Raw genomic sequence first — 25,546 nt, forward strand, 5'->3', positions numbered from 1 at the left:
ATTTAAGACGACTATTTTCCTATAGTTTTCATATCTATCATCTCAATCAATTAGAATCAATAGTTCATACACAGTACATTGTGTTAGGAGCTCTTCAAATAGCTCTTTTTAGATATGGGAGAAACATTGTAATACTACAAATTTTTGCACATTTACAAGCTGTATTTGTAGTCTTGAGCGTAAAATTGAGATCTGGGCAATACCTCTAGCAAATTGTTATTAATTTAAAAAAAACAGTTTCAGAAGTGGGAAGAACTCTCTCTGAATTCATTTCAAATTCAGCAAATGAGTTTTGACAGGGGAAAAAGAAGAAAACATTTGGAGAAGTCAGACTTTTTTTTCAACAAAGTTAAATGTTTGCAATTTTATTCAAGTTGACGTTATCATTTCAAATTTGGTCTGCTATATAGAAGGGATAAATAACCCCAAATTAAATTTAAAAAATGAAACTCCAAAATGAAACTTTTAATTTCAGCCCACCCTGAAACACTTCTCCCATTTTCATTTCCTTTAGTTTAGGAACTGAATTTAAAAAAACCCAATTATTTTCACATCTCTCTTTAGATTACCAAAAGTTCTCATAGAAAAAAATCTTTTCATCTAAGAGAACAATGAAATTCTTAGGCTTCAGAAATATATAAAATACCATTATAATGTTAAAGAGCAATCACATTGTATACAATGCCTGAAACTGAAGCACTTCTTTTAGTTCGTGTTTTTGATAGTTTTGAAAGCATTGTTGAGAAGACAAAATGAGAAGAAAATCTTTTATCCAGACTCTGAATTTCAAGTCAGGTTAGAGACAGAATCTACAGTAAAAGAAACAGATTTTTTAAGAAAGTTTTATTTTCTTTCATAGCAGAATAAAGTTATTCATTAAATGCTTGTAGAGGAAAGCTTGATTAGTGAATATGTTTATCATCCAATGAAATGCAGTTCTGCAAAATATTTTACTTTACAGTAAATGCACAACAGCAGCAATTTTTGTTACTTTACGCGCAATGTACATGAAAAAGCCACATGATTTACAGGGCTTGATTCCATTCTCACTCGTCAGCTTCACACTGGTGTTGGTTTAGTGGCGCGATTCCTCTTGATACTGGCTGAATTCCCAGTCTAAGTGAGAGGAGAATCAAACATGCAGGGTTTTTTTTGTTCAGGACAATGAATAACAATGAGCTTCCCTGGTTCTAGCAGCTTTACTTAATTCTGATGCATATGTTGTGGCCACTCTGCTCATTAGCACATGCATTCAAGCTCCTGCTAAGCAAAACACAATATATCTGTAGATGAAAGTGCTCAGTGATTTTCATTCCTTCTGTTCCCACAGCTCTGTGCCCTTAACAACAGCCCTGCATGCTCTACAGAGACAGCACCAAGTGGCAGTGTAAGTTAGGAAGGCACAGACTCCTTGAGACTCCACATGTTTATAAACCATCCGCTGGCAGCTACAAGCCGTGAGACCATGCGTTGTGCGCCCTTCACCATGGTTGGTCAGATCTGCCAAAAGATAGATACTAGAGCAGGAGTGTCCCTTCTATTCCCCGTGCCCCACAGGGTGTCTGCAGGAAGAGGGATGATTGTGGTCCTACCGCAGAGACTGCATGAACGAGGAGAATTCCTGTGTGCCTACGCAACTCACATGCATCACAAGGACCAGCTACAGCCACAATATAGCCCTTACCTTGCACTGATAAAGTCTGAAAATGCTGCAGCCCAGATAGCGTATAAAATGTGATGGAGACCTTTGCATATGGAGTTTCTAAGGAAGCAAAAGAAACCTCCTTTTTGCTCCCTGACTCTTGGTTGACTGTCTCGCCCTCCCTTGCTCCGGGTTCAGAATCATGTCACACAGTAAACAGGTATTGGAGAGGTAAGCATAGTACGTTACCCTTCCCTAAGGAGTCACACTTCTGTGTGCTGTGAGCGAAAGGAGGCAAAGCTGCCTTTCTGACTTCGGTTAAACTGACAGAAGCTGGCAGCCCGGATCCTTTCACCTTTGGTCCCACTTTTGTGTTTCTGCTTGTCACGTGTGATAAAGCTTTCAATCAGCTTCAGTTTTTCATGCTCTTCCTTCAGGAAGAAGTCAACAAGCACACTCTTCTCCTTTTTGATCTGTTCACTGATGTCCTTGGGGATGTCAGGAATCATCCAGTCAACGAGAACACTGAGGAACATCACCAAGTTCTGCAAACACAGCAACAGATGTGAAGCAAGTATGAAAAATCCAAAATACTCGCACTAGAGCAAAACCAAACCCTTGCTATAGCTATGAGGCAGGTATTAAACACATTTTGCTGACGGTGTGTAGTATTAAGCAGTTGAGTAAGGCCTTAGATCAAGAAACAGCTCACGTTTGTGCACAACTGCCCCTCAGTGGAGAGGCTGAATTAAACATATTCTTCAGTTAGTTAGGTTTGAAACGGGAAAGGACTTGGATTCATCAAATGATTCATGGCCTAAGTAGCTAAAACAGCCTTATTCTTTACAGGTGTCCAAAGGTGCTCAGTTCTCAACATCAAATCCATTGAGACTGAGTTCAGAATCCATTACTATAAGGACAACATCAGTGAAAGCATCCTCCAATACAATCGTACCCATGTGTTTCCAATGTGGCCTGAGCAGACAGCAGACAACTTTCATGGTCATTCTGTCCTCAAATCCTTCTGTCTGCTGACAAGCAGGATTTTTTTACACTACCGCAACATGCAAGCCACAACCCTGAACCTCAAGTCTCAAGGTCATTACAGGTGATGCTCATAACACAGAGGCAGGAAGCAGACTGGGCAAAAAGTTTTGCTTGTTTGTGAATTTATAGATAAATTATGCTTTCGGGTTTATATTATCATGATAATGCTTTGAAAACTGCTGTGTTGTTCAATGTCTCAAAATGTGTGAGAAAGTTTGCTGACAAGGCTACTAGCATGAACCCTGCATCCCCATCTGAGACAATGGAGCTAATTAACCAGGGAATGTACTCTGGCAGAAGAGAAGGCAGGCTATTTGAAGCCCAGCATAACCAGTTGGTTTCAAATGTTTCGCAGCCAGTGGTGGAAAGTTACTGAAGACAGAGCAAAGAAGCAGAAGAGGGCAATATAAAACAGGCAAGACTCAGAGTCACACTTAGAAATATTTGGCAGGTGAGGAGAAAAGACAGACAGATTTCAGTAATGAGAGGTGGGCCCAATTTGACTGTGAAGGGAACCCAGATCATGGAGGAGAGCAAAAGACCTCTGCCATTTGGAAGGCAAGCCATGATAGCTAATCCCTTGCCAATGAAATATCCACACTGAGGAGAATTTGCTCCATTTACTTGTAGAAAGTAGCAAAAGACCTTGGAGGATTTATTAGTTCTGTTTATTTCTTGCTTTGGGTAAAGAACAGCATTTAACAAGCCTACATAGCATTTATGTGCTTTTTACAAGTGGTGCCCCTGAGAGTATAAAAGCTGGCAGAGTCCACTTAACTGAAACGTTCAAGAGTCTGGGGTATTTTGGGGGTCACTGCTAGTGCCAGGGGCTACTGCAGGCTGTGGGGCTTCCCTTCCACAAAAGGAGAGGAAACATCTGCTAAGGAAGTGTGCCACAGTGCTCCGAAGGGAGAACCTGTGCTGCAGCCCACTGACACCTCAGCAGGCTGGGTGCAAGCACATCAGGCTGGGTATCTGCAAACTGAAAAACTCTATTGGACGTGGGCTTCTTTGGCACATGCATTTCAATCCATTTATTATGATATTTCTGTGACTGAAATTGCAGCAACTCAACAGACTTACCTGAAATAGAATAACAAAAGCCAAGCGAGCAGATAAGACCGCCCAGTGCTGTTTAGAAAACTCATACTGATTTTGGGACCAAGGCGGTTCTCTGTAGTCTTTGAACCTGTCGGTGAAGACAGCTCAGTTATCACACAGTTCCAGTAATCTCTTCCTGCACCAATTGCTTTGATTAACATGATTTTCCAATCACAAAACCTAAAGAATCAAATCCTCCAGATGTTCCTACTTCAACCCTTATTATGAAATACAACTCCAGAATTAGAGCTGGACTATGTCCACTGAGTTTAGCAAGCTTAGTCTGGTTTTCACAGTTGTAACCAAAATCAGAACATTGTTCTAATGTTGGAAATTTCCAGATTTTCCAGGATTTATGAATGTCCCCTTTTTTTTGTTAACGTTAAATTGATCTCAGTGTACAGTGTTGAAATTAAAGTACAGAGATAGTCCAAGGCATTTTCAGACTAAAGGAGACAAGCCTGCGTTCACCTCACCTAAACCTTGATTAATTTAGGGAATAATTCAGCCCACGTAAAATCTGACTCACACTTTGGTGGTTCCTGTCTTTGCATTAACGACAGGGGGAGCCATGGGAAAGGCACTTCCTAAATTAACTGTCTAGCCTTAGACAGGATAAAACAGAGCCTTAGTGGTTTGGTGTAAAGACTAATGCTTTTAGTATTATCATCAATCATTTGGAAGTAAACAACAGGCTAATAAAAGTCACATATGCTCCTAAATTGGAAAGTTTTGCAAATAGCAGGAAACACAGAAAGCAATAAGAAACACAGACAGGAAACACAATGAGAATAATCTGGGGAAATGGAAAATAATTAAAAATAAAACAATTGAAGGATCTTTGAAAGGATAGAGTTTGAAAGAAAATGCAATGAAAATAGCCTGGAGCTTACAGTGGCCAGCGAGTTAGCACAAGTTTGAAATATGGCAGCAGGACAGTATGATTTGTGGATGTATAAACAAAAGGCATGATGGTGCTGGGGGGTATTAGCCCTTCTCTGATCAGCTCAGGTAAAGCCACACCTGGAATGCTGCATTCAGCCATTCATCTGTGGGGATTTCAGAGGGAAAAAAAGGAAAAAAAAAAAAAAATAGAAAAAGATAGCAACAAATTGAAGGCCGTTCAGCAAAACAATCCAGGGGCTGAGGAGACTGACTCACCAGAAAAGATTAAAGAAGAGCACATGTATTGCTCCACTTTGGTAAGTAACAGCCACAGTTGGACATGATAACCATGCACAAATTGTGCCCTTAGGACTGAAAGGGATAATTTAGTGCTGTTCACAGTGTTTGACTAGGAGTAATGGGATGAAATTAAGAAAGGGAAAATCTGTTTTGAATACCACAAAACCCTTCCTGACAGTAAGATTCATTAGACTGTGGAAAAGCCTCCATTGGGGGATAATGGAGAAGGTTCATATATAAAATCTGTCAGCTTCAGTTTGCAGGTGCGCTTACCAAAATTACCTTCAGGTTCTATCCACATGGTTTTGCATGTTAAATTACATGTTTACAATCCACACACCCCCTACTTCCCACCCCCCCCCACCCCCCCCCCCAATCCCCCAAGAAATTCAGTCTGAAATGCTGGATGTAATTCTGTGCTGCACTTTCTGGAGACAAAGGACACAAGGTACAACCCATGATGGGGAGAGGGAGGAGGGAGAGGAGGAGAAAACAACTTTAAATTGGGGGCTGTATTAATTTATGGAAGCACTGTCTGGGCTGTGTTAGACCCTGGATTGTTTGTTTTGTTCAGTGGTGCGTGCACAGCAGCCGAGCTCTCCGTCCTGTCTTACATGGGATTTCTGTTTGGTCCTATGCTGTGCCTGCACTGTAAGATTCCCTCTCTGGTACCTTTCTGTACAATGTGGACTCCTGTGCGTTGCTCAGATCTGTGTACGAGGGCTGCAGTGAGCGCCAGAGTCAGTTCCCTTGAATTTAATCTGCTTCAACATCAAAGACAAGGAAAACCACTGAGTTTGTTGTGGATTTTGCCTAGCACTATAAATCAATCCCAGCCTTGAAACAGAGCCCAGGTTCACCTGGAAGGGTCACCCGCTGTGGTGGGTTTTCCATTTAATGTACTCTGAGCTTCACAAACTATGTAAGTGTTGCAGGACATCGACCCCATGGAAATTTCACCTGGCTCAGCTGGAAATCACACTGCTTATGATGCCTGAATCTACATTCAACAGAACACTAGCAAATCATTTATGGTGAAGGGAGATGTTACCAGAGCTACAGACAAGGTAGCTGGGCCTCCTCCCCACCTCCCTTTTTAATTATTCTATGGCGCGTGGGACTTGAAAGTGCAATAACCTGGCCTTTTCTAACCACTATATTCTACAGGTAGTTTCTTTTTGAAGAAGACTATCTTTTCCCTCACCTCTTCAATTCTTCATTCTTAAAATTTCTGATTCAGCAGGTATGCTAGGAACAGCAAATGACTGGTGCTGCAAAGACTATTGTGTTTCAAAAATAGCAAACAACTTTAATTCCACTGAAAAAGGACAAGAATATGAAGTAGTCAATGTGGTTTAAGAATAGAGCACAGAAAAGTTCTGAGGAAAAAAGAAAAATGCACACTGAAAGTAGAGAAATGTTGGGGAAGCAAGGATGGATGGAGAGGATGAGACAAGACTTAGACAAAACTGAACTGAAGCCAGATCTAAGAGAAATATGCTAGTATATTTCACAAGTATATTGTGTGGGGAAAAAGAAAGACTGGTAGAAAAAATAAAAATGCGTACGTACATGGAACTGCAAATCAGTCTAGATAAACTGATCTGTTTAATTTCCTTTTACAGCTGGTCTTTAACAAGAAATTGAAGAAAACATGACCGAATCACAAGGAAGTAGTGCTTCAGCAATGCAGGAGTATATAAGAATTGTTCAAGGAAAAACATTAGAATCCACCACTGATCACTGGGTGTAGATGAGATGATGAATCCCAGGGCATTAAGAAAATTAATTCATTCAAAGACACTTTATAAATTTGCTGAATATTGGAGCAGACTTACGTTAACGGAAAAGTCCCTGTAATGACTCTGTATCTGCTGCTTTCTTCTTTTCAGTGTGATCAGCATGCCTTCATGTACTCCATTCTCATACCAGATTATAAAGATTAAAAGGGCTAAACCAATAAAAATGTCACGTAATTTAGCAAAGTTTGCTTTTAATTTGCCTTCAGCTACATAAATGTCGTTTTGCTCTGAAAAAAATCATTACAACTAATGCTATGCATCAGAATGGCGTTACAGCAATGTTTATTTGGAAGCAGTGCCAAAGAGTTCACAGCATTGTAGAAAATGCTGCTCAAAATATTCAAAGGATGTTTGGTGGGAGAGTTGTTTCTGGCTTGTTATGGTTATTTTTAAGATACCTTAATCTCTGGCAATGCCCGTAAGGAGCAAAATGCAGGCTTATTGTAACCACATTTATCTCCAGAGGTCACAGAAATCTAAGAATAAGAGAGGTCAGCTTGTTCCCAACACATTTGCCAGAAACAGAAAAACAGATTTTATTTCCACTTAAGGGACAGTGTTTGTTGCCCGTCTCTTGGGACACAAGCTAGATACCCCATATTTTATCACAGTGATAGTTCTGTCCAAAGCTGAGATTTTGATAAGATTCAAATGAGGCGGGTGATAATGAGAAACAGTGAATGTGGATGCTGACATCTTTTTCTAATTGTTTCCTGGTAATGGAACAGAAATACTCTCATAGTTGTTTCTCATTCAGACTAGTACATGGTCAAACATTTAGTATATACTTCTTGTTTGCAATCAATTTTTTTTTTTTCCTCAGTGGCATAGACTTCATATTATCAGGCAGGGACCACTTTTATACCTAGTGTGGATCATTCCTTTCTCCTTGAATTCTGGCTCTGTTGAATTCATGCTAATCTGAGGAGTGCATTTCATCACTGTCGTTAATGCACACATTTCCAAATACACCGACAGTCATACACCATAAATAGAGGCCAGTGACTGAGACCAGGTAAATAGTAGCAAAGTGAAAGTAGCAAAGTAACCGTGAAGTAGGAGATCCATATGGACCTAGATGCTTGTTGAAGGAAAACACAGGCTAATTTGGGGATACAAATTAAAAAATGCTAGGAACTGAGAGCAGAAAAGCATTTCACAGACTTAGAAGTCTATCAGAAAGTACAGAGATGCTGCATACTCTCACATGTAACATTTTACGAAGAAATAGCTCCTAGCAACATACGGAAATGAGCTCACAGGGAACAACATTTTGAGAAAAGAAAGAGGGCAGGCCCCAGGTTTAAGGTACTGTCATGATTTGACCCCAGCCAGCAAATAAGCATCATGCAGCCGTTCACCCCTCCCCCCTCCCAGTGGGATGGGGAGGAGGATCAGGAAAAAAAAGTAAAACTCGTGGGTTGAGATAAGAACAGTTTAATGATGAAAGTAAAATAAAATGTAATACTAACTAATAATAATATAATCATAATAATTGTAATGAAAAGGGATATAACAAAAAAAGAGAAATAAAACCCAAGAAAAGACAAGTGATGCACAATGCAATTGCTCACCACCTGCTGATGGATGCCAGAGCAGTGATCTGCCCCTCCCGGCCAGCTCCCCCCTGTTTATATACTGGGCATGACGTTCCATGGTATGGAATACCCCTTTGGCTAGTTCAGGTCAGCTGCCCCGGCTCTGCTCCCTCCCAGCTTCTTGCACACCTGCTTGCTGGCAGAGCATGGGAAACTGAAAAGTCCTAAACCTAAGCGCTACTTAGCAACAATTAAACATCAGAGTGTTATCAACAGTATTCTCACACTAAATCCAAAACACAGCACTGTACCAGCTACTAAGACAATTAACTCTATCCCAGCCAAAACCAGGACAGGTGCTTTACCCTGTCTGCCACAAGCAAAGCAGCAGGTAGAGCACAGCATGCAGCTTTAAACACTGGAGAGCTATTTTTTCCTTTCTGTCTGCCCTCAACTCTCGTCTGATTGCCTCCCAAGAGGCAGCAGAGATTCCTTTAACAAAGTTCCTGAAACCGGGACATGGCTGTGCTGAGTTATATGCTCTTTCTTTACCTGCTTAACAGTTAGGAGACTTATCTGTGGACTCATCTAGCCTCTGTTGTAGTCAAGGTAAGAAGGTAGGTATGTCCCAAAGGCAATCCCAAGAGCAGTGCCTGAGTTAGAGGGCCAGATTTCTCTCTGCGTTTACTCTGCTTCCAGTGAAGGAACTGAGATAGATACGTAATTTTTGTGGGTTATAGTTGGGTGGGATAAATACCCTGCTTAAAATCAGTGGGATCCTAAGTATGACTAAAGTTTGCTTGCACAGGAGCAAGAGATAAACATGTGCAAACTACATTGAATAATGCCAACTTTAAAATTTCTTTCTTGAAAATGATTACATTACAATATTTAATGTATTCTCTAAGATGGGTATTGATTTGTAGGCCTCATTGAAGAACTTCCATCCACCCCTTCTCAAGCTATTTGAGGAAAACATCTTATTCCCTAATAAAATCAGAATTAAAAAACCCCCTGATTTCATGGGAGATAGTTGTGTAGTCTACATTTAGAAATGTGCAGTCATTTAGAAGCAAGGGGAGGTTTTTGACTACTTCAGGAACCTAGCTAGAATACGATCCCTTAAATAATCAGTGAAAAGAAGTGAACTGTTCTGAAGAACAATTTACAGTACCTGTTAGAAGCATAATCACAAAGTTAATTTCTCTCTTTGCTTTTAAGTGGTTGCTTGTTTCTAAATTAATTTATTTTTAGAAAGGTAAAATCAGCAAATATTTAAAATTAATTGAGTTTTGTGGTTTGGGTTTTTTTTAATCAAAATGTTTGATTTATTTGAAATATTTTCTCTCCCCAGCTTTAACATGAAGACAAAGATTTTGGTAGGACAAAAATGTGCATCCTAACTAGCTTTAGTTGCAAGCCTTCTATGTCACGCTGAGAGCTGTTCTTGCAGATTTATAGAAGAGACTAATAGTCATAACTTAACAGTAACCCTATAAAGAATTTCCAGCTGCCTTAGCTATCTCTATCTACTCTGTAAATACAATTTCTTTAAGAAACTCTGAATGTCAGATATGCAGAGATGTAGGGATCATTGGAACTAATAATGAAGAAATCTAGCTGTATTTTGAATACAGTTTTATCAAGGACAATGAATTCAAGTGAATGGGAGGAAAGAAGACGACAGAATTCTGAAGGTCTAACCAGAAAACACTACTTGATATTTACAGTTTCTACAATACTAGCAGTATTTTCTGCCAGTATCTGAGTATTCAATAAACCAGTATTGCAAGAAAAGGCCAATCTGATGCTAGATGGTATGTGAATGTCACCTGTAAGATTTGTCTCATCGTTCTGCTCTGCTTGGTAACTGATTTTGTGCCCTTGCTTTGACATTGACGCTGAGAGAATATGGTGATAGATTTTCGAGAATCCCACCTTTGGCACCTTAGCCAAAATTTGTTCTCAGAGTAAAACCACACAATGAAAGCGTGAGAGTGAAGACCTGAGTTTGAGAAAGGAGACTGGGAAAGACAGAGGTGAAACTAGGTTTAGAACCAGGACAGGTTCACAGTGTCAGCTATCAGGAGTACTAGATTCAAAAACCTTGCCATGCATCAGAAAAAGACAGCGACGATATGCAAATATATTATGCATCAAAACAAGGGAGGACAATTAAAGACCTGTGTGTAGTAAAAACCATATAAATGAAGGCTCTCCTTCCAAAGAAAATGTAAGAGCAAGTTTTGTGATGATTTCTTGCCATGGCAGAGGCTAAGCACAGTGTGATTTCAAGGGAGTCCAAAAGGAAGGTGAGGCAGGCTGTTGAATATAGCACTGACCCAAGGAGCTCAGTTTTGAACAGCCTTGGGTTGTACTGCTTTAAAACAGCTCTTTGAATTTCTGTATATTTTTATAAAAAAGCAAGGTTACTTTGAGAGCCTTGGAACCATGTTAGTGATTTCTCATGCAAACTGGAACTACTCCATAGGTATCTGCACAACAGGAGCAGTGGACTAGACTTTTTGGACATATGTTAAAGGAAGTCGAGCCTTGTTTCCCCAGTCTGAAAAGACTAATCTGAAATATAAGACATGTAGATGGGGAACAATGCAGGTTTTAAGGATGGGCAGAATCTATTGAAAACTCAGATCTCATCAAATAAACACTGAAATTAATAAAGAAAAAGAAAGCCTGGTTCTAATCAGTGGGTGTCCATTTTAAAATCTCATTGTTTTTAATTAAAGTTATGTCTTTCAATAAAGAAAGGATTTTTTCATTTTAGTAAGTCTGCCTAAATTGTTTATTTTGCCTTTTAATGCACTGGAAAAAACCCTTTTAAGAACCTTCTAACATAGTGAGAAAATTCTAAAAGCTGTACTCTTAAAACCACCTTTTTAAAGGCACAAATATTATCAGTTCCCACTTGGAAAAATTTTGTCTGACAAAAGACCCAAAGAAATTACTTTGACTATGCAAACTGTCATTAGAAGTACTTTACCTGCAGAATAAAACATCCTGTGCAAACGGGGAGTTTTCTGGCTGTGTTCCAGCCTTGAGGTGACTGACATTGAAGTATGAGAGCGTGTGATTGATGAAGCCATGCATGGTTCCATTTTGACTGTATGCATATTGATACATAAGGCGTGGAATGAAATCAGATGTGACAGCAATTACAAAAGCCTGAGAGACGAGAAAAACCCAACCAAACAACAGCGTCGTGAATCTATGTCTAACGTGTTTCAGATTAAGTTAATTCAGGTGATAATTTTCACGTTCAAGTAAGTCTAGAGTGGTGATGAAGTGAGAATTAAATGGCCAGACTTGGTATAGAACGTATACTTATATAAATGCACAGTAACCTGCTCTGTCTCTCCAGGGGAAGGTTGTAGTTAGGGAAGTGGAATATTTCTTAGAGCATAGACTAGCAAAAGCAATTAACGTTCTGTACGTTTTCATCCCTGGAGCCATTAGGAGGTTTATCACTAGTTTTAAAAACTACAACAAGACATAAGAGCTAGCTGGTATAATTTGGAGTATAATTTGGCGTAGTTACAGAGTGTTATCTGAGATAAACCAGTTGAGTGTAGGGTAGTCATCCTCCATTTTCCCCTCTGTATCAGGATTTACACATCTGACATCGATGGATCTCATGCTGATATAAAACTAGTATAATTGTGAAGTGAGTCAGAAACAGAAGTATCTAGATCATATCAATAAGAATTCATTAGATTCATTTAAAACTACATTTTGCTAAATAGTTCTTCTGCATCAATATTATTCAGATGGAGAAGCAGAACTGGGCATTCAGTATTTTTTTAAAATTGGGTATGCACATATTTACATTTCTGTCAAGAAAAAGTAGCTAACTGATATTTTAATGGAATCCTCAGGAAATAAAGATGTTCAGAGTTTGTTTGACACAGAAAATAATCGAGGATCATAAATCTGCAAAGTGTATTCAGATAAAACCAAGAGGCTGCAGAGTTTTGCTCATCCAGCACAAATCAGTGCTGGAAACCTGAAATGTATGCCTGACAGCAAAATTATGGGTATGTGCAGGGCTGCACAGATTTCGTACCTTAAATCCTGGAAACTGCCAAGCCATAAGTGAACAATGCTCCACCCAAGTCAAACAACACTGCTCCTCTGGAGGCATTATAGTTCTCCCAGTTGTAATGATAGCTTACATACTGCTATAGAGTGCTGTTGTGCTGGAAGCTATTGTACTAGATAAATTGCATAACACCTCTGCACAAGTTTCCCCTTCAGTAGTGACAATCATCTGCCTTTCTAAAGTGCTTTGATATCTTCGATATTTTACAGCTGGACTCGATGATCTTAAAGGTCTTTTCCAACCTAAATGATTCTATGATTCTATGATCTGTGGGTCAAAACCCCACTAGATAGTATTATTATTAAACTCCTAGGGCACGAGTGTTTTTTATCTTAAAGCATATACAGGAAAATTTTACTTAAGGAATACATGTAGAACAATAAACATAATATATCTGTATACAAGACATGTATTATGTTCATGTAATCATTCTTGTTCTTTGAAAGAATATATTTTTCCATTAAGATTTTGTAGCTTGGGGAGCGTGTAACTGAACTAAAAAAAAAAGCTACTCCTTCTTAGAGAAATACTCTGTGGGAGAAATTATGTTTAGGGATATAACCATACCTGTATGTATCAGAACAAATGCTAATGCTATCTAGTTAAGGACTTTCTGCTCCTAGAATCTAGGATGTTATATTTACATCCTTTTTATTCATACCAACAGTTATACTAGCAGAGTAACAGAAATAGGCATGGGTGTGAATGAGAAGTAGATCTTTATAAATTATCTGGAGTGTTGCCTACTTACAACCCCTTCATTGGTTGTTCTTATACGAATTAGTCTTCCTATCCTACATAACACAAGGACAGAGAGAATGAGATGAGTGAATGCTCCTCTCATTTGTAATTAAATCATGTTTTACACTTCCACAAGAATGAACTGGATAATTTAGATTTTATTTTATTTTATAACAATTGAGAAAATTAGAATTCACTTTTAAATTATGTTGGAGGGACAACATAAGCTCCCAAGATCATGGTTAGAAACTGGTGTAACCAAATACTTACATTAATGATAACTGAAAGCTTTCCAATACCACTCAAAATGTTATACCAAATTCCTGTAAGTGAAAATTAGAACTTATTAATGGATGTACTATCATTTTTCTTCTTTCTTATTGAATTTTTGGTGTTATCTTCACTGTAATGTTTTTTCGTTACATACCTATATCTTTTGCTCTTACTGTGTCTGGCCTCCTCAGTTCAGTAACAAACTTTTTTGCATCAAGCCGGACTTCGATGACGTTGTTCAGAAGAGCAAAGAGAGGTGCCAGAGGGAAGGAGGCAACAAAGAGTGTGACAAAGCCAAACTGGATAACTGGAAAAGAAATATGCAATGTTTTTTGATATCTTCTGAAGGGAGCTGGTAAATGCAACTGACAGCAAATCATTGATGAGCTTTGTGCATTACAAAACCCACAAAACTCCACTTCACAATTTGGTCCCAGTAATAAATACCACAAAGCAAGGCTATGAAAGAGAGAAAGGTTTGTCACTATGCTTTATGAATGTTTCTAATAATGCTTCTAGTCTCTAGCACAAGGACAAGGCAAAGTAAATAATAAATTTAATAAAGGACAAAGGGTTCAGGGTGTATTCTTCTGCATTTATAGATAATTAACTGATTAAGACTGTGCTGTTCTTCCCTGTCCTTTTGCCTGTAAGGAAAATGATACACAAGCAAGCACGAGGAGAAAATCTACAAGGTATCACTGTTTCTTCCCAGCTTCCTTTGGAAAACTTGGTGGCAATCTCTCAAGAGCAGGAACAGAATAAGTATCTTTATGGGTGCACGAGCCTGAGTTGTCATATAGCATTTTCATCCCTCCTTATGTCACTTATGCCACTCCAAAGTTAGAAATCTTCCTCTTTAAGATCTAGTAAAGGAGAATGCTCGTCACTTTTTTTTTCTGGGTTTGCAATTTGAGTAAAGTAGTTTGGGAGAAAGAAAGCACTAGTCCACTGGTCCTAAAGAACAAGTAGTATTGCAATGAACCACAGACCTCCTGGGTTCTCCATGCTTGCTAGAACAGATACACAGCTAATAAGCCTGGCTTCTTCCACAGTGGAAAAAACCCAACCAACCAACCAACCAAAGAAAACCCTCTCACTTTGAAGTGGATGGCACATTTTGTATCATCTTGTTCCCAGTAGTAGACTACTAGCACCACAGAGTTCAACTCAGCACCCATAGTATACTGATATAAACAAAAAGACCACAACGTTTTCTGAGTGAATTATGCCTCTTTTCTAGGGCATAGCATGACCTGTCTTCATGCAAACAAATTGTCTTCTAAGCAGCTAAAGAACCCGTGTCACCCTGCAAAAGCACAATGCTGACACAACTGTGTTTTTCTGACAAGTCTCAGTGCTCTAGAGATGCTTGAAATAATGTAGTAGAAAACCAAGTCTCTCCAAGCAAACTTCTTCAGTTTTTGGGTGGGAAGAGTATCCTTAATTCCCCCTTCTTTCAGTGGCACTTCAGGATCTACGTCATCTGGGTAAATCTCATTTGGGTACAGTTAGAGTCTGAAACAGGTTAACTTTTTTTTTTTTTCTCCGAGGTGCTGAGGAGTTAACAAATTGCCTAAAAGGCTGTGTCCTCCATGGAAAGTGGGAGGCATCAGTGGTGAATGTTACTCATGAGACTGGATCATTTCCTTGTAAAAATGCTACATTATTTTAAAGTAATACTTCAGGGAAGAGAGAGAGGTTTATTACCCCAGAAAACTAATGAGGAGTAGAAGAGGAAAGAGACCAAAAAGCATGCTGCCCAAATGCAAAGGCAGTAATCCCAGTAAGATTAAACTAATAAATCTAGCTGTGATACACTTCAGAATTAAATAAATAGTAGTATAGAAAAAGGGTTGGTGTGTATGAGGCCCTGTTTACTGTGGCTTCTTTTTCGGCAAATCCTCATATAAGTTCTCTCTCTATTACGGGAAGAATCTGTTGCAGTTTTTTGTGAAAATCAGGTGTTTACGTAGCACAACTGTTTACTTTAAAATCATTTCCTTAGGCACTGTTGTCACAGCCTAAAACTAACAGATAAAACAGCTTTCTACAGGATCTTCTCTTGCATGCATCTTTTTTTTGCGTGCAGATTGCAAGTCTTCTGACTGACATTCCCACTTTTCTCTTCTCAGTGACAATATATTTGCACAGTAAAGTATTATCTCTGTATTATATATATGGCCTTTTGATTTTCATTCTCATTGTTTTGCTTTGAGATAAAGACTATATCCTAATATACAGTAAGATGGAGCTTTTTCAAAGCATACAAACATCCTATCCTTGAAATCATACTTTCCTGAATATTTTATGTTCAGAGTCAGGAAAAGGAATTAACAAGGAAATAAAAACAGATGTTAGAGTAATGTCCCCAAAAAACTGTGAAATGCTTAGAAAAATACATAGCACCAAAATATGCCTTATTTGGTTTTAAGTGAATTTAGCAGGAATAGAGCTGGGAGGATTCTGTTTAAAAAAAAAAAAAAAAAAAAAAGAGGTATTTCCAATGCTTTAAGTATAAACCACACACGCATTTGCTTTGATGTTGTTTGCAGCCCCTTTATTCATTGCCTGGGAAAATGCAGTTTAGTTTTTTTTCAAGTTCATGAAAGAATGTTCAAGGTATGCAAAGGACTTCTGGACAATTGTGTGAATATGTCTTCATAGAAAACTCTACACCAGAAGTGTTTGTGTGGCCATCTTGAAATCTCTTCAATTTTCTAGCCTCCTTTTTATGAAAGTGTGAATGATGCAAAAAGCAGGCAAAAAAACCCAAAAACAAAACCAAGCACACCATAATTTAGATGGTCCTGTGTAGTAAACTAGCAAACAATCATTCAAAACAAGAAGTCTGTGGACAGTCTCAGCAATTTAAAGGTAGTTTTTTAGTTCGGTCAGTATTTGTAGATACAAATATGTCAACAAAGCTTCATGGATTAAAAAGAGAAGAATCCCTGCCGTACAGTTCAGGTCCCAGAAGCAATCTAGTCGCAGCATCCTGGAGTTCTGTGGACACCTGTCCAGTCACAGTGGAAACATTTACAATACTTTTAGGGCACTCACAAAGACTGTTCCGTCAAGGACAGCTGATGCCAAGATATTCCATTTTTGGCTGGAGGACTCGATGGCAACCCTGGAATACCCTTTTTACGTTCACACTTACGCCACAAGGTCTCCATACAAAGCTCTTTTAGTGTTCATGTGCAACCCTGTGACCCCACATAGGATCCCTACCTGACTTGGGTGATTATTCTCCTGTGCTTTGAGGCAAAAGGCTAAAGAGACCTGTGCCAGGAGTTGGACCTCTGGACATCCAGCCTCTTTCATAGCTTTCTTACTTGCCTGGTAGGCCAGCCTGGAGACAACACAGATGAACACCACCCAGCCTCATGGCACAAGCTAGTGAACAAAATGATTGAAGGTTGTGTATAAGGGGAAGTCAAGGACATGGGAAATAACACCTTCTCCTGGGGCATCAAAGCAGGAGACTAGATGTGCTGTCAGTGACACAGACTCTATTTCTGATGAGAGAAAAAAGCCAAACCACATACTATTGGTCCTCAGGACAAGTCACCTTTACTGTCTGACTTAAGCAGGAAAGAGGCAAAGGCCTCAGAGCCAGCCCATGAGGTTCTCAATACCTGATGCCACATCTGCAACATCTCATCCAGGCTTAGGCTGGCTGGACAAAAACTATAAAAGACAAACATCATCAAGAGAAGTCTTTCAGACCACAGCACTTCTCAGAAGTCCACTTTTCACAGAAGCTGTTCCTCTGTGCACAGGGCCTGAACAGAACCCAACCCCAACAAAGACATAGCACCTGCTGTTCCTCTAATTCTGGCCTTCAGATTATGATTAAGAGCACAGATCAAGGCTTTTAAGTTATGGATCTATAGAGTGCTGGCTAGTGGTCTTGCGTAAGGGATACAGAATTAGTCCCCAGCATAAAACCTTCCACAGTGAATGTCATTTAGGTTCTACCAGATTCACACACTGAGTAGTGTGAGTAACTAGTATTTTTTACATCAAAATCTAACCTAAGAGAAGGTAATTTTTTACAGTTCTGTTGCTTTTTTTCTTACTTCTGTATCAGTAATATCTGTCACAGGATCATGTGTTACTGGAAGTAAACAATGGAAGAATCACTCCTGTGCTAAGTGACTTTCCAAGTCCTAAGAAGAAACTTTTCAATATACAGCCAAGCCTGGCTGCAAAACTAAGGAAAAGGTGTAATTTACTTCTCTTTGGTAATAAATGTGTGCAACAAGCCTACACACAACAGGCTGAGTTGGTATTTTCAAATCCATCCTCATTATAGAGATTATAGAAAAATGCAGGTTTCTTTTCAATGATCCCTTTTTTTTTTTTATCTTTTGCTGCCTCACACGTCGTCTTTTTGATGGCTTTTCCTGCTTTAGGGGAAATTCTTCCAAACCTCTAAGATTAATCATTACGGTAGTCGGTAGCTACAGACATTGGATCTGATCATTTTCTTCTTAAAATTCAAAAGGGAGTTTTGCCATTGATTTTTAACAGAAGTTGGATGATGAAACTCTTTATTATTATTATTTCTCTTTGAGAAAAAATGTTTTCAATTAATTGCCACATGAACCTTGGACTCTTAGAGGGGTTAGACTGGAGAAGGGAAGACTGAATGAAACAAGAATCTGAAAGTCATTGCTGAAGTCAGTTTCTTCTCAAGAAAACAGTAGTGGTATAAATTTCACACGTTCACATGCATCATTTAGCTGGTTTTGGAGCCAATTTAATAAAGTTTGTTTCATTAGCAATATTTATTGCTACTCTAAACATCAGTTTCTTGCCAACTCCTATCACTGCAGGCTAGTTACACATGTTGCAAACTTGCTACCAGCTGGATGAGGAAATTGCTATACATGCTACCTACTTTGGGAATGCATGTGGTCTGGTATATTGGGCTGGGTCAAAAGTCATTGCACAGTTTTAGAAACAGGAAATACTAATGACAAATTTGACACATGTTAACAATGACAATTTATGTTTCAGAATTCCTTGAGCAAAATTTTCTGATCACTCAGGAACATTAAGAGTGTCTCTGCTGAAGAGTGTCTGCTAAAAAATACAAATATGTATCAGTTAATAATATCAAAACAAACAGTCATCAGAAATTTCACTGGTGCAAATCAAAACTATGTGCAGACATGCTATTGACTGACAAGGCCTGTTCAAGAAAGAAGTTCAGCACAGTCCACTGACTGAAATCAGATTCAGAGTTCAGCTCTCTGAAAAAATAACCCACAAAAGCTTTCCCCAAAGGAAAACTTATCGTTTATTTGCCATGGTGAAGTGTTGGCTTCTTCCTCCCACACTACCGGTATCTGTAAAATGCCACTGAAGTCAATGGAAGTCTGCCTGACTTGTAGACTTTGGGTTTTATCTCTTATGTTTTCTCTTTTTTTAGATTTATATATGACTTTTACCTTAAAACTAAATCATAGAATCATAGAATAGTTTGGGTTGGAAGGGACCTTTAAAGGTCATCTAGTTCAACCCCCCTGCAATGAGCAGGGACATCTTCAAGTAGATCAGGTTGCTCAGAGCCCTGTCCAACCTGACCTTGAATGTTTCCAGGGATGGGGCATCTACCACCTCTCTGGGCAACCTGTTCCAGTGTTTCACCACCCTCATTGTAAAAAATTTCTTCCTTATATCTAATTTAAATCTACCCTCTTTTAGTTTAAAACCATTACCACTTGTCCTATTGCAACAGGCCCTGCTAAAAAGTTTGTCCCCATCTTTCTTATAAGCCCCCTTTATGTACTGAAAGGCTGCAATAAGGTCTCCCTGGAGCCTTCTTTTCTCCAGGCTAAACAACCCCAACTCTCTCAGCCTTTTCTCATAGGAGAGGTGTTCCATCCCTCTGATAATTTTTGTGGCCCTCCTCTGGACCCGCTCCAACAGGTCCGTGTGTTTCCTGTGCTGAGTATTCCAGAGCTGGACACAGTACTCCAGGTGGGGTCTCACCAGAGCGGTGTAGAGGGGCAGAATCACCTCCCTTGACCTGCCGGCCACACTTCTTTTGACACAGCCCAGGATACGACTGGCCTTCTGGGCTGCGAGCACACGTTGCCAGTTCACGTCCAGCTTTTCATCCACCAGTACCCCCAAGTCCTTCTCTGCAGGGCTGCTCTCAATCCCTTCATCCTCCAGCCTGTATTGATACTGGGGGTTGCTGCGACCCGGGTGCAGGACTTGCACTTGGCCTTGTTGAACTTCATGAGGTTCAAATGGGCCCACTTCTCGAGCTTGTCCAGGTCCCTCTGGATAGCATCCCGTCCCTCAGGCGTGTCAACTGCACCACTCAGCTTGCTGTCGTTTGCAAACTTGCTGAGGGTACACTCGATCCCACTGTCTATGTCATTGATGAAGATATTAAACAGTACTGGTCCCAGTACAGACCCCTGAGGGACACCAGTCATCACTGATCTCCATCTGGACATTGAGCCATTGACCACTACCCTCCGGATGCGACCATCCAAGCAATTCGTCATCACCGAACAGTCCGCCCATCAAATCCGTATCTCTCCAATTTAGAGAGAAGGATGTTGTGGGGGATCATGTCAAAGGCCTTACAGAAGTCCAGATAGATGACATCTGTAGCTCTTCTCTTGTCCACTGATGTAGTTACTCCATCATTGAAGGCCACTAGGTTGGTCAAGCAGGACTTGCCCTTGGTGAAGCCATGCTGGCTGTCTTGAATCACCTCCCTGTCCTCCATGTGCCTTAGCATAGCTTCTAGGAGGATCTGTTCCATGATCTCCCCAGGCACAGAGGTGAGGCTGACAGGTCAGTAGTTCCCAGGGTCCTCCTTTCTACCCTTTTTAAAAATGGGTGCATTGTTTCCCTTTTTCCAGTCACCAGGGACTTCACCTGGCTGCCATGACTTTTCAAATATCATGGAGAATGGTTTGGCAACTACATCAGCCAATTCCCTCAGGACTCTGCGATGCATCTCATCAGGTCCTATAGACTTATGTATGTTCAGGTTCCTCAGGTGGTCACGAACCTGGTCTTCTCTTACAGTGGAAGGGACTTTGCTCCCCCAGTCCCCATCTTGTGCTCCTTCCACTCAAGAGGTGTGGGAAGAGAGGTCTCCAGTGAAGACTGAGGCAAAAAAGTCATTGAGTACCTCAGCCTTCTCCTTGTCCGTTGTTACTGGTTTGCCAGTCTTGCTCATCAGGGGGTCTACTCTTTCTTTGACGTTCTTTTTCTAGCTGACATACCTGTAGAAGCCCTTCTTATTATTCTTTGCATCCCTTGCCAAGTTCAGCTCCAGCTGCACCTTGGCCTTCCTGACCCCATCCCTACACAACCAGACAGCATCCCTATACTCTTCCCAGGATACCTGTCCCTGCTTCCACTGCCTGTGGAATTTGCTTCTTGCCCTTTCGTTTGACCAGCAGGTCTCAACTCAGCCATCTCGGTCTCTTGCCTTCCTTTCCCGATTTCTTAAACCTGGCGATCGAGAGCTCTTGCGCTCTATGGAAAGCATCCTTAAAGATCTGCCAGCTCTGTTCTGCCCCCTTGTCCCTGAGGGCAGATTCCCAGGGGGTCCTATTAACTAATTCCTTGAACAGCTGGAATTTTGCTTTCCTAACATTTAGGGTCCTGACTTTACCCTTTGCCTGACCCATATTCCTCAGGACCACGAACTCCACCAGTGCATGACCACTGTAGCCCAGGCTGTCTCCAATCTTGACGTCACCAATTAGCTCACTTGCATTGGTGACCGACAGGTCCAGGATCGCATCCCCTCTGGTAGGGCTGTCTGTTACCTGGCTTAAGAAGCTATCCTCAATGCATTCCAGGAGTCTCCTGGATTGCCTACAGCTCACTGTGCTACTTTTCCAGCAGATGTCAGGGTGGTTGAAGTCCCCCAGCAGGAAGAGAGCCTGTGAGTGCAACGCCTACTGTAGCTGGAGTAAGAAGGCTTTGTTAATAGGCTCCCCTTGATCGGGTGGCCTGTAGTAGACACCAACCACAAGGTTCCCTTTGTTGTCTTGGTCTCTAATTCTTACCCATAAGCTTTCAACCTGCTCATGGCTATTCTTCAGAGACAGCTGTTCACGCTCTATCCATTTCTTGATGTAGAGGGCAACACCTCCCCCCGCTTCCTCACCTGTCCCTTCTGAACAGCCTGTAGCCATCAACAGCCGCACTCTAGTCATGGGATTTGTCCCACCAATGGGACAAATTGGCATTTCAGTAATGGCAACTAGGTCATAGCTTTCTAGCAGCACGGTGGCTTCCAGCTCCTCCTGTTTGTTGCCCATGCTGCACACAGTGGTGTAGAGGCACTTCAGCTGGGCTGTCGGCTGTGTCACCTTCTTAAAGGAACACCCCTTAATTCCTTTGAAGTATTTCACTGGTGTTTCCCTCTTGGTTCCTATTACCTCAGGAGCCCCTGGCTCATCTCCGTAAGACTTCAAGTGTGTAAGACTCCAGTGTAGCCAGCATGCCTCAGAGCAACAGGCTGAGGGACCCTGCACCCTGTCCCTAGCACCCTGTCCCTCTAACCTTGGTGTGTCATCCCACAGCTTGTCACAGCAAGCCTGATATTATCCCACTCCCCCTTCAAGTCTAGTTTAAAGCTCTGTGAATGAGCCCTGCTAGCTCGTGAGCAAAGACCCTCTTCCCCCTTTGAGAAAGGTGAATCCCATCTGATGCCAGCAGGCCCAGTGCCGTGTAGGCCATCCCATTAACAAAAACCGCAAAATTGTGGTGGTGACACCAGCCACGGAGCCATGTATTAATAGACTGAGTCCATCTGTTTCTTCCAATGTTACTGCCTGCAACTGCAAGGATAGAGGAAAAAATAACCTGCACTCCAGATTCCCTTATCAACTGTCCCAAGGCCTTGAAGTCTCTTTTGATCACCCTTGGACTACACGTTGTGGTTTCATCGCCACCCACATGGAAGAGCAGTAATGGGCAATAGTCCGAGGGCCATACGAGGCTAGGAAGTTTCCTAGTGATGTCCTTAACCCGGGCCCCAGGGAGGCAGTAGACTTCCCTAAGAGGAGGGTCTGTCCGGCATATTAGACCCTCTGTTCCCCTCAGAAGGGAGTCGCCTACAACTATAACCCATCTTTTCTTCCTCGTGGAGGTGGTCGTGATATGGGGGGTAGGCCTTTCTGACCTTGGCAACACCTCTGGCGTAGATGGACCATCATTCACATCATCCATTGACTGGTCTTCCACATCCAGAGATGCATACCCGTTGTAAAGAGACATCTGGGAAGGTGAGGTGGGCAAGGAGAGTGTTCGCCTGCTGCCCCAAGCATGGACTTGCCTAAATGCCTTGGTCTTGATGCTTGCTCTATGTTACATCAAAGTCACGTAGTTGATTTTGCTGGACCTGCTCCTAGTTAGTTGTTTCATTTTCATAACTAACAACTCTTGAAACACAACTTTGTGCAAGAGTCAGAATCCATGAAACCATCATTCCTACCACTCGCTGCCCTGAATTTGCTTGCAGTGTCCACACTGCAGCTGTTGACTCTCTGTCAATCAGTTCAGAACCATTGTAGCACAGTTCTTCAAGAAAACTTGCATTGCAGTTTCTTAATAGGAGATTTTATCTAAGAAAAGCAAACAATGTTTTGCCTCATATTTCCCAGCTCTGTCCTAGCTACCTATTTCATTATCTTTTTAAAGCCTTGGTGTAAGAAAAAGCTTGAGTCCTTATTTAGGGCCAGGAAACATCCTAGTGTCACAAGTTGTTAGCCCAAAGCCTCAACATATCACCTTTCCTGTCTAAAAAAAGGCAAAATTACAAGTAGCCGTACTTCTCTGGGTATGTCTTCCTGGGGCAGAGAGAGCTTTCAGCAAACTCATGGGTTTGTGAATGAGGAGGAGGGACATGAAGTCAATAGGCCAGCAGAAAGTATCATTTCCCTTTCCCATGACATCTAGTGGAAATGATGAGAAAGGTTCCTACAGACAGATACATTTGCTTTGGGTTGTAGATCCCTCCTGGGGTGGTGGGGAAGGCATGGTGGTACAGGTGCTGACTCGGGGACAGCTGGAAGTGGGAATCCTGAGGAAAAGGATCACCAAGCAACTGATTCAACTTAGGGTGATATTGAACATCCTAGTCTAACAGAACCTATATTTACATTTAAAGAGCTAAACAACTCTAGGAGGCCTTGTAAAATGTATGAACTGAAAGGTAACATTCCCGGGGCACTTAAACACAGGCTAGCTCTAAGACAGAGATGGCTGTAGCCTGAGTGAGTGAGAGAAACTTGGATTGTTCTTCTCTTGCCAACTTTTCCCTCTTCCATGTTTGTGGTTCTTTGTGCTTACTGTTAATAGATCAATCGTGATTAGAGGCACCAGCTCAGTGTTCCCATTAGCCATCACACTGCCTCTTGTTTTAATGGTGCTAGTGGCTTTGCAGACATGTACTAGAGTGACTGCCATTTTGCAGAATCAAACTCCAGTGAACAAAGGCAGAACCACATTTCCCAACATGAAAATACAGGAGATGATTAAAAAAACCCCAGTAAATCTCACTATTTCTACTAACTTAGCTAGACTTAAACAAAGGGGGGTGGGGGGGGGTGGAAGAGAAGCCTCTCCAAGGCTTTAGGCTTCCTAGTATAAGAAATCAGAACAAAAGGAAATACCAGCAGCTTTGAAATGGCCATTCCAAAGTTGAAATGGGATAGTTATCATCAAAAACTCCTTTACCTGTAGCATATCGCACTGCAAAACACATCCTGAGATGGCTTCAAACACTATCCCTCAGACAAGTGGTGCCTCACCAGGGCTAATCTGCTTCATAAGGGAATACAAAGAGAATATATGATTTGCCGCATGGGGAGTGGGCCAGACTCCAGGTTTCCATCAGAAAGGGCACATGTCAACTCTTTTGATAGAAATTAGTAGAAGAGACTCTATATGAGTACAAAAGGCAAGGACTGCCTGTGATTAGGGTACAGCCTAGCGAATGGCAGACCCGGAGTCAAGAGTCTCAGCTTGGTCAGAGGCTTTCTGCGTAGTCTTAAAGATGTCACCCATCCTTAAAAGCAGGAGCATCCTGGCAGGACAAACCTGAATGTAGTGAATATTCACACACGGATACATAATCTGTCAATGCCTGTTTCTGCACGAAACCCCATCATCATCTGGATGGAGGAACCCAAAGGCTACAGTAAGCCCAGTCTACAGTTTCTTATTCAGCTGCTTCATTCCTGGTTGAGCAGATAGCCACTGATACCAGTGGGAGCTTGCCTGAGTAAATCAGTGTGAAAATTAAGAACTAAGTTCTGAAACAGCGGTCAGATTTTTCTCTTCTCCTTAATATCATACCTCTTCTTACATCCCAGTCATTCTGCCTTTTTAAGCCATTCTGGAAAAAAAAAAAATTCCTCTGCACTTAATGCATTGTTTCCCTTTCCTCCCCCTGTCAAATCAAATTTAGAAAAACAGGTAAACAAGCTGTGTAACTGCCTCTTGCCTCACTATTTCAGCTTGATGCCCTTCACAAGAATCCCAGCTGACAGGTTCAGTGCTGAGCTGCACAAAGTGCTTCCTGTTGGCGTGGGTGGTCTGAGTCACTCCGCAGTGAATCTGACAGCTGAGTGCAGTGATATGGACTCGGGGCAACAAGCAGGCTGGGGAGGTGCAGCTTGGGTTTCATTTGCTGCACATTTGTCTTGAATCCCACGGGCAGGGCATAGCTTGTTGTGGCACACTACAAGGCTCAGTGAGCTAGCCTCTTCACTTGAGGAGCTAACTCTCCTATTGTAAACAAATGTTTAGATTAGTAATTCATCCACTCATTTGCAGGGCATCTATCTAATTATCCCTGAATGACTGCAGGATGAGGCACTCAACATCGTTTATAATCTAGGCACAAGAGACTAATCTAAAATACAGGCTTAGAGTCCACTGATTTATAACATCAGTAGCTTAGACCCTGATACTGTAAGTTATTCCAACAAGGCAGAACTTTGCATCTAAGTGGTGTCCTTATCAATGAATCAGGGGTGATCTCCTACATAGATGTCTCACATCAGGGTGATGGCATCATCTCAGATGCAATGGGAGT

At 41.2% G+C, this 25,546-nt stretch overlaps 1 protein-coding gene across 1 annotated transcript in view; it reads right to left on the reverse strand.

Annotated features, from left to right (window-relative positions):
* Nucleotides 1-1,127: 1,127 nt before the first annotated feature.
* Nucleotides 1,128-25,546, reverse strand: part of ANO2 (anoctamin 2) — a 205,885-nt gene continuing 181,466 nt past the window's right edge. The window contains exons 21-25 of the mRNA XM_050895205.1: nt 13,601-13,753; nt 13,444-13,496; nt 11,317-11,498; nt 3,773-3,878; nt 1,128-2,187 (exon numbers count right to left, since the gene is read on the reverse strand). Coding sequence (XP_050751162.1) covers nt 1,906-2,187; nt 3,773-3,878; nt 11,317-11,498; nt 13,444-13,496; nt 13,601-13,753 — 776 coding nt within the window. The 3' untranslated portion in view covers nt 1,128-1,905. The remainder of the gene's footprint in view (nt 2,188-3,772; nt 3,879-11,316; nt 11,499-13,443; nt 13,497-13,600; nt 13,754-25,546) is intronic.

Source organism: Gymnogyps californianus, chromosome 1 (genome assembly GCF_018139145.2).
Source record: "Gymnogyps californianus isolate 813 chromosome 1, ASM1813914v2, whole genome shotgun sequence".
In the NCBI taxonomy this organism is placed as follows: Eukaryota; Metazoa; Chordata; class Aves; order Accipitriformes; family Cathartidae; genus Gymnogyps; species Gymnogyps californianus.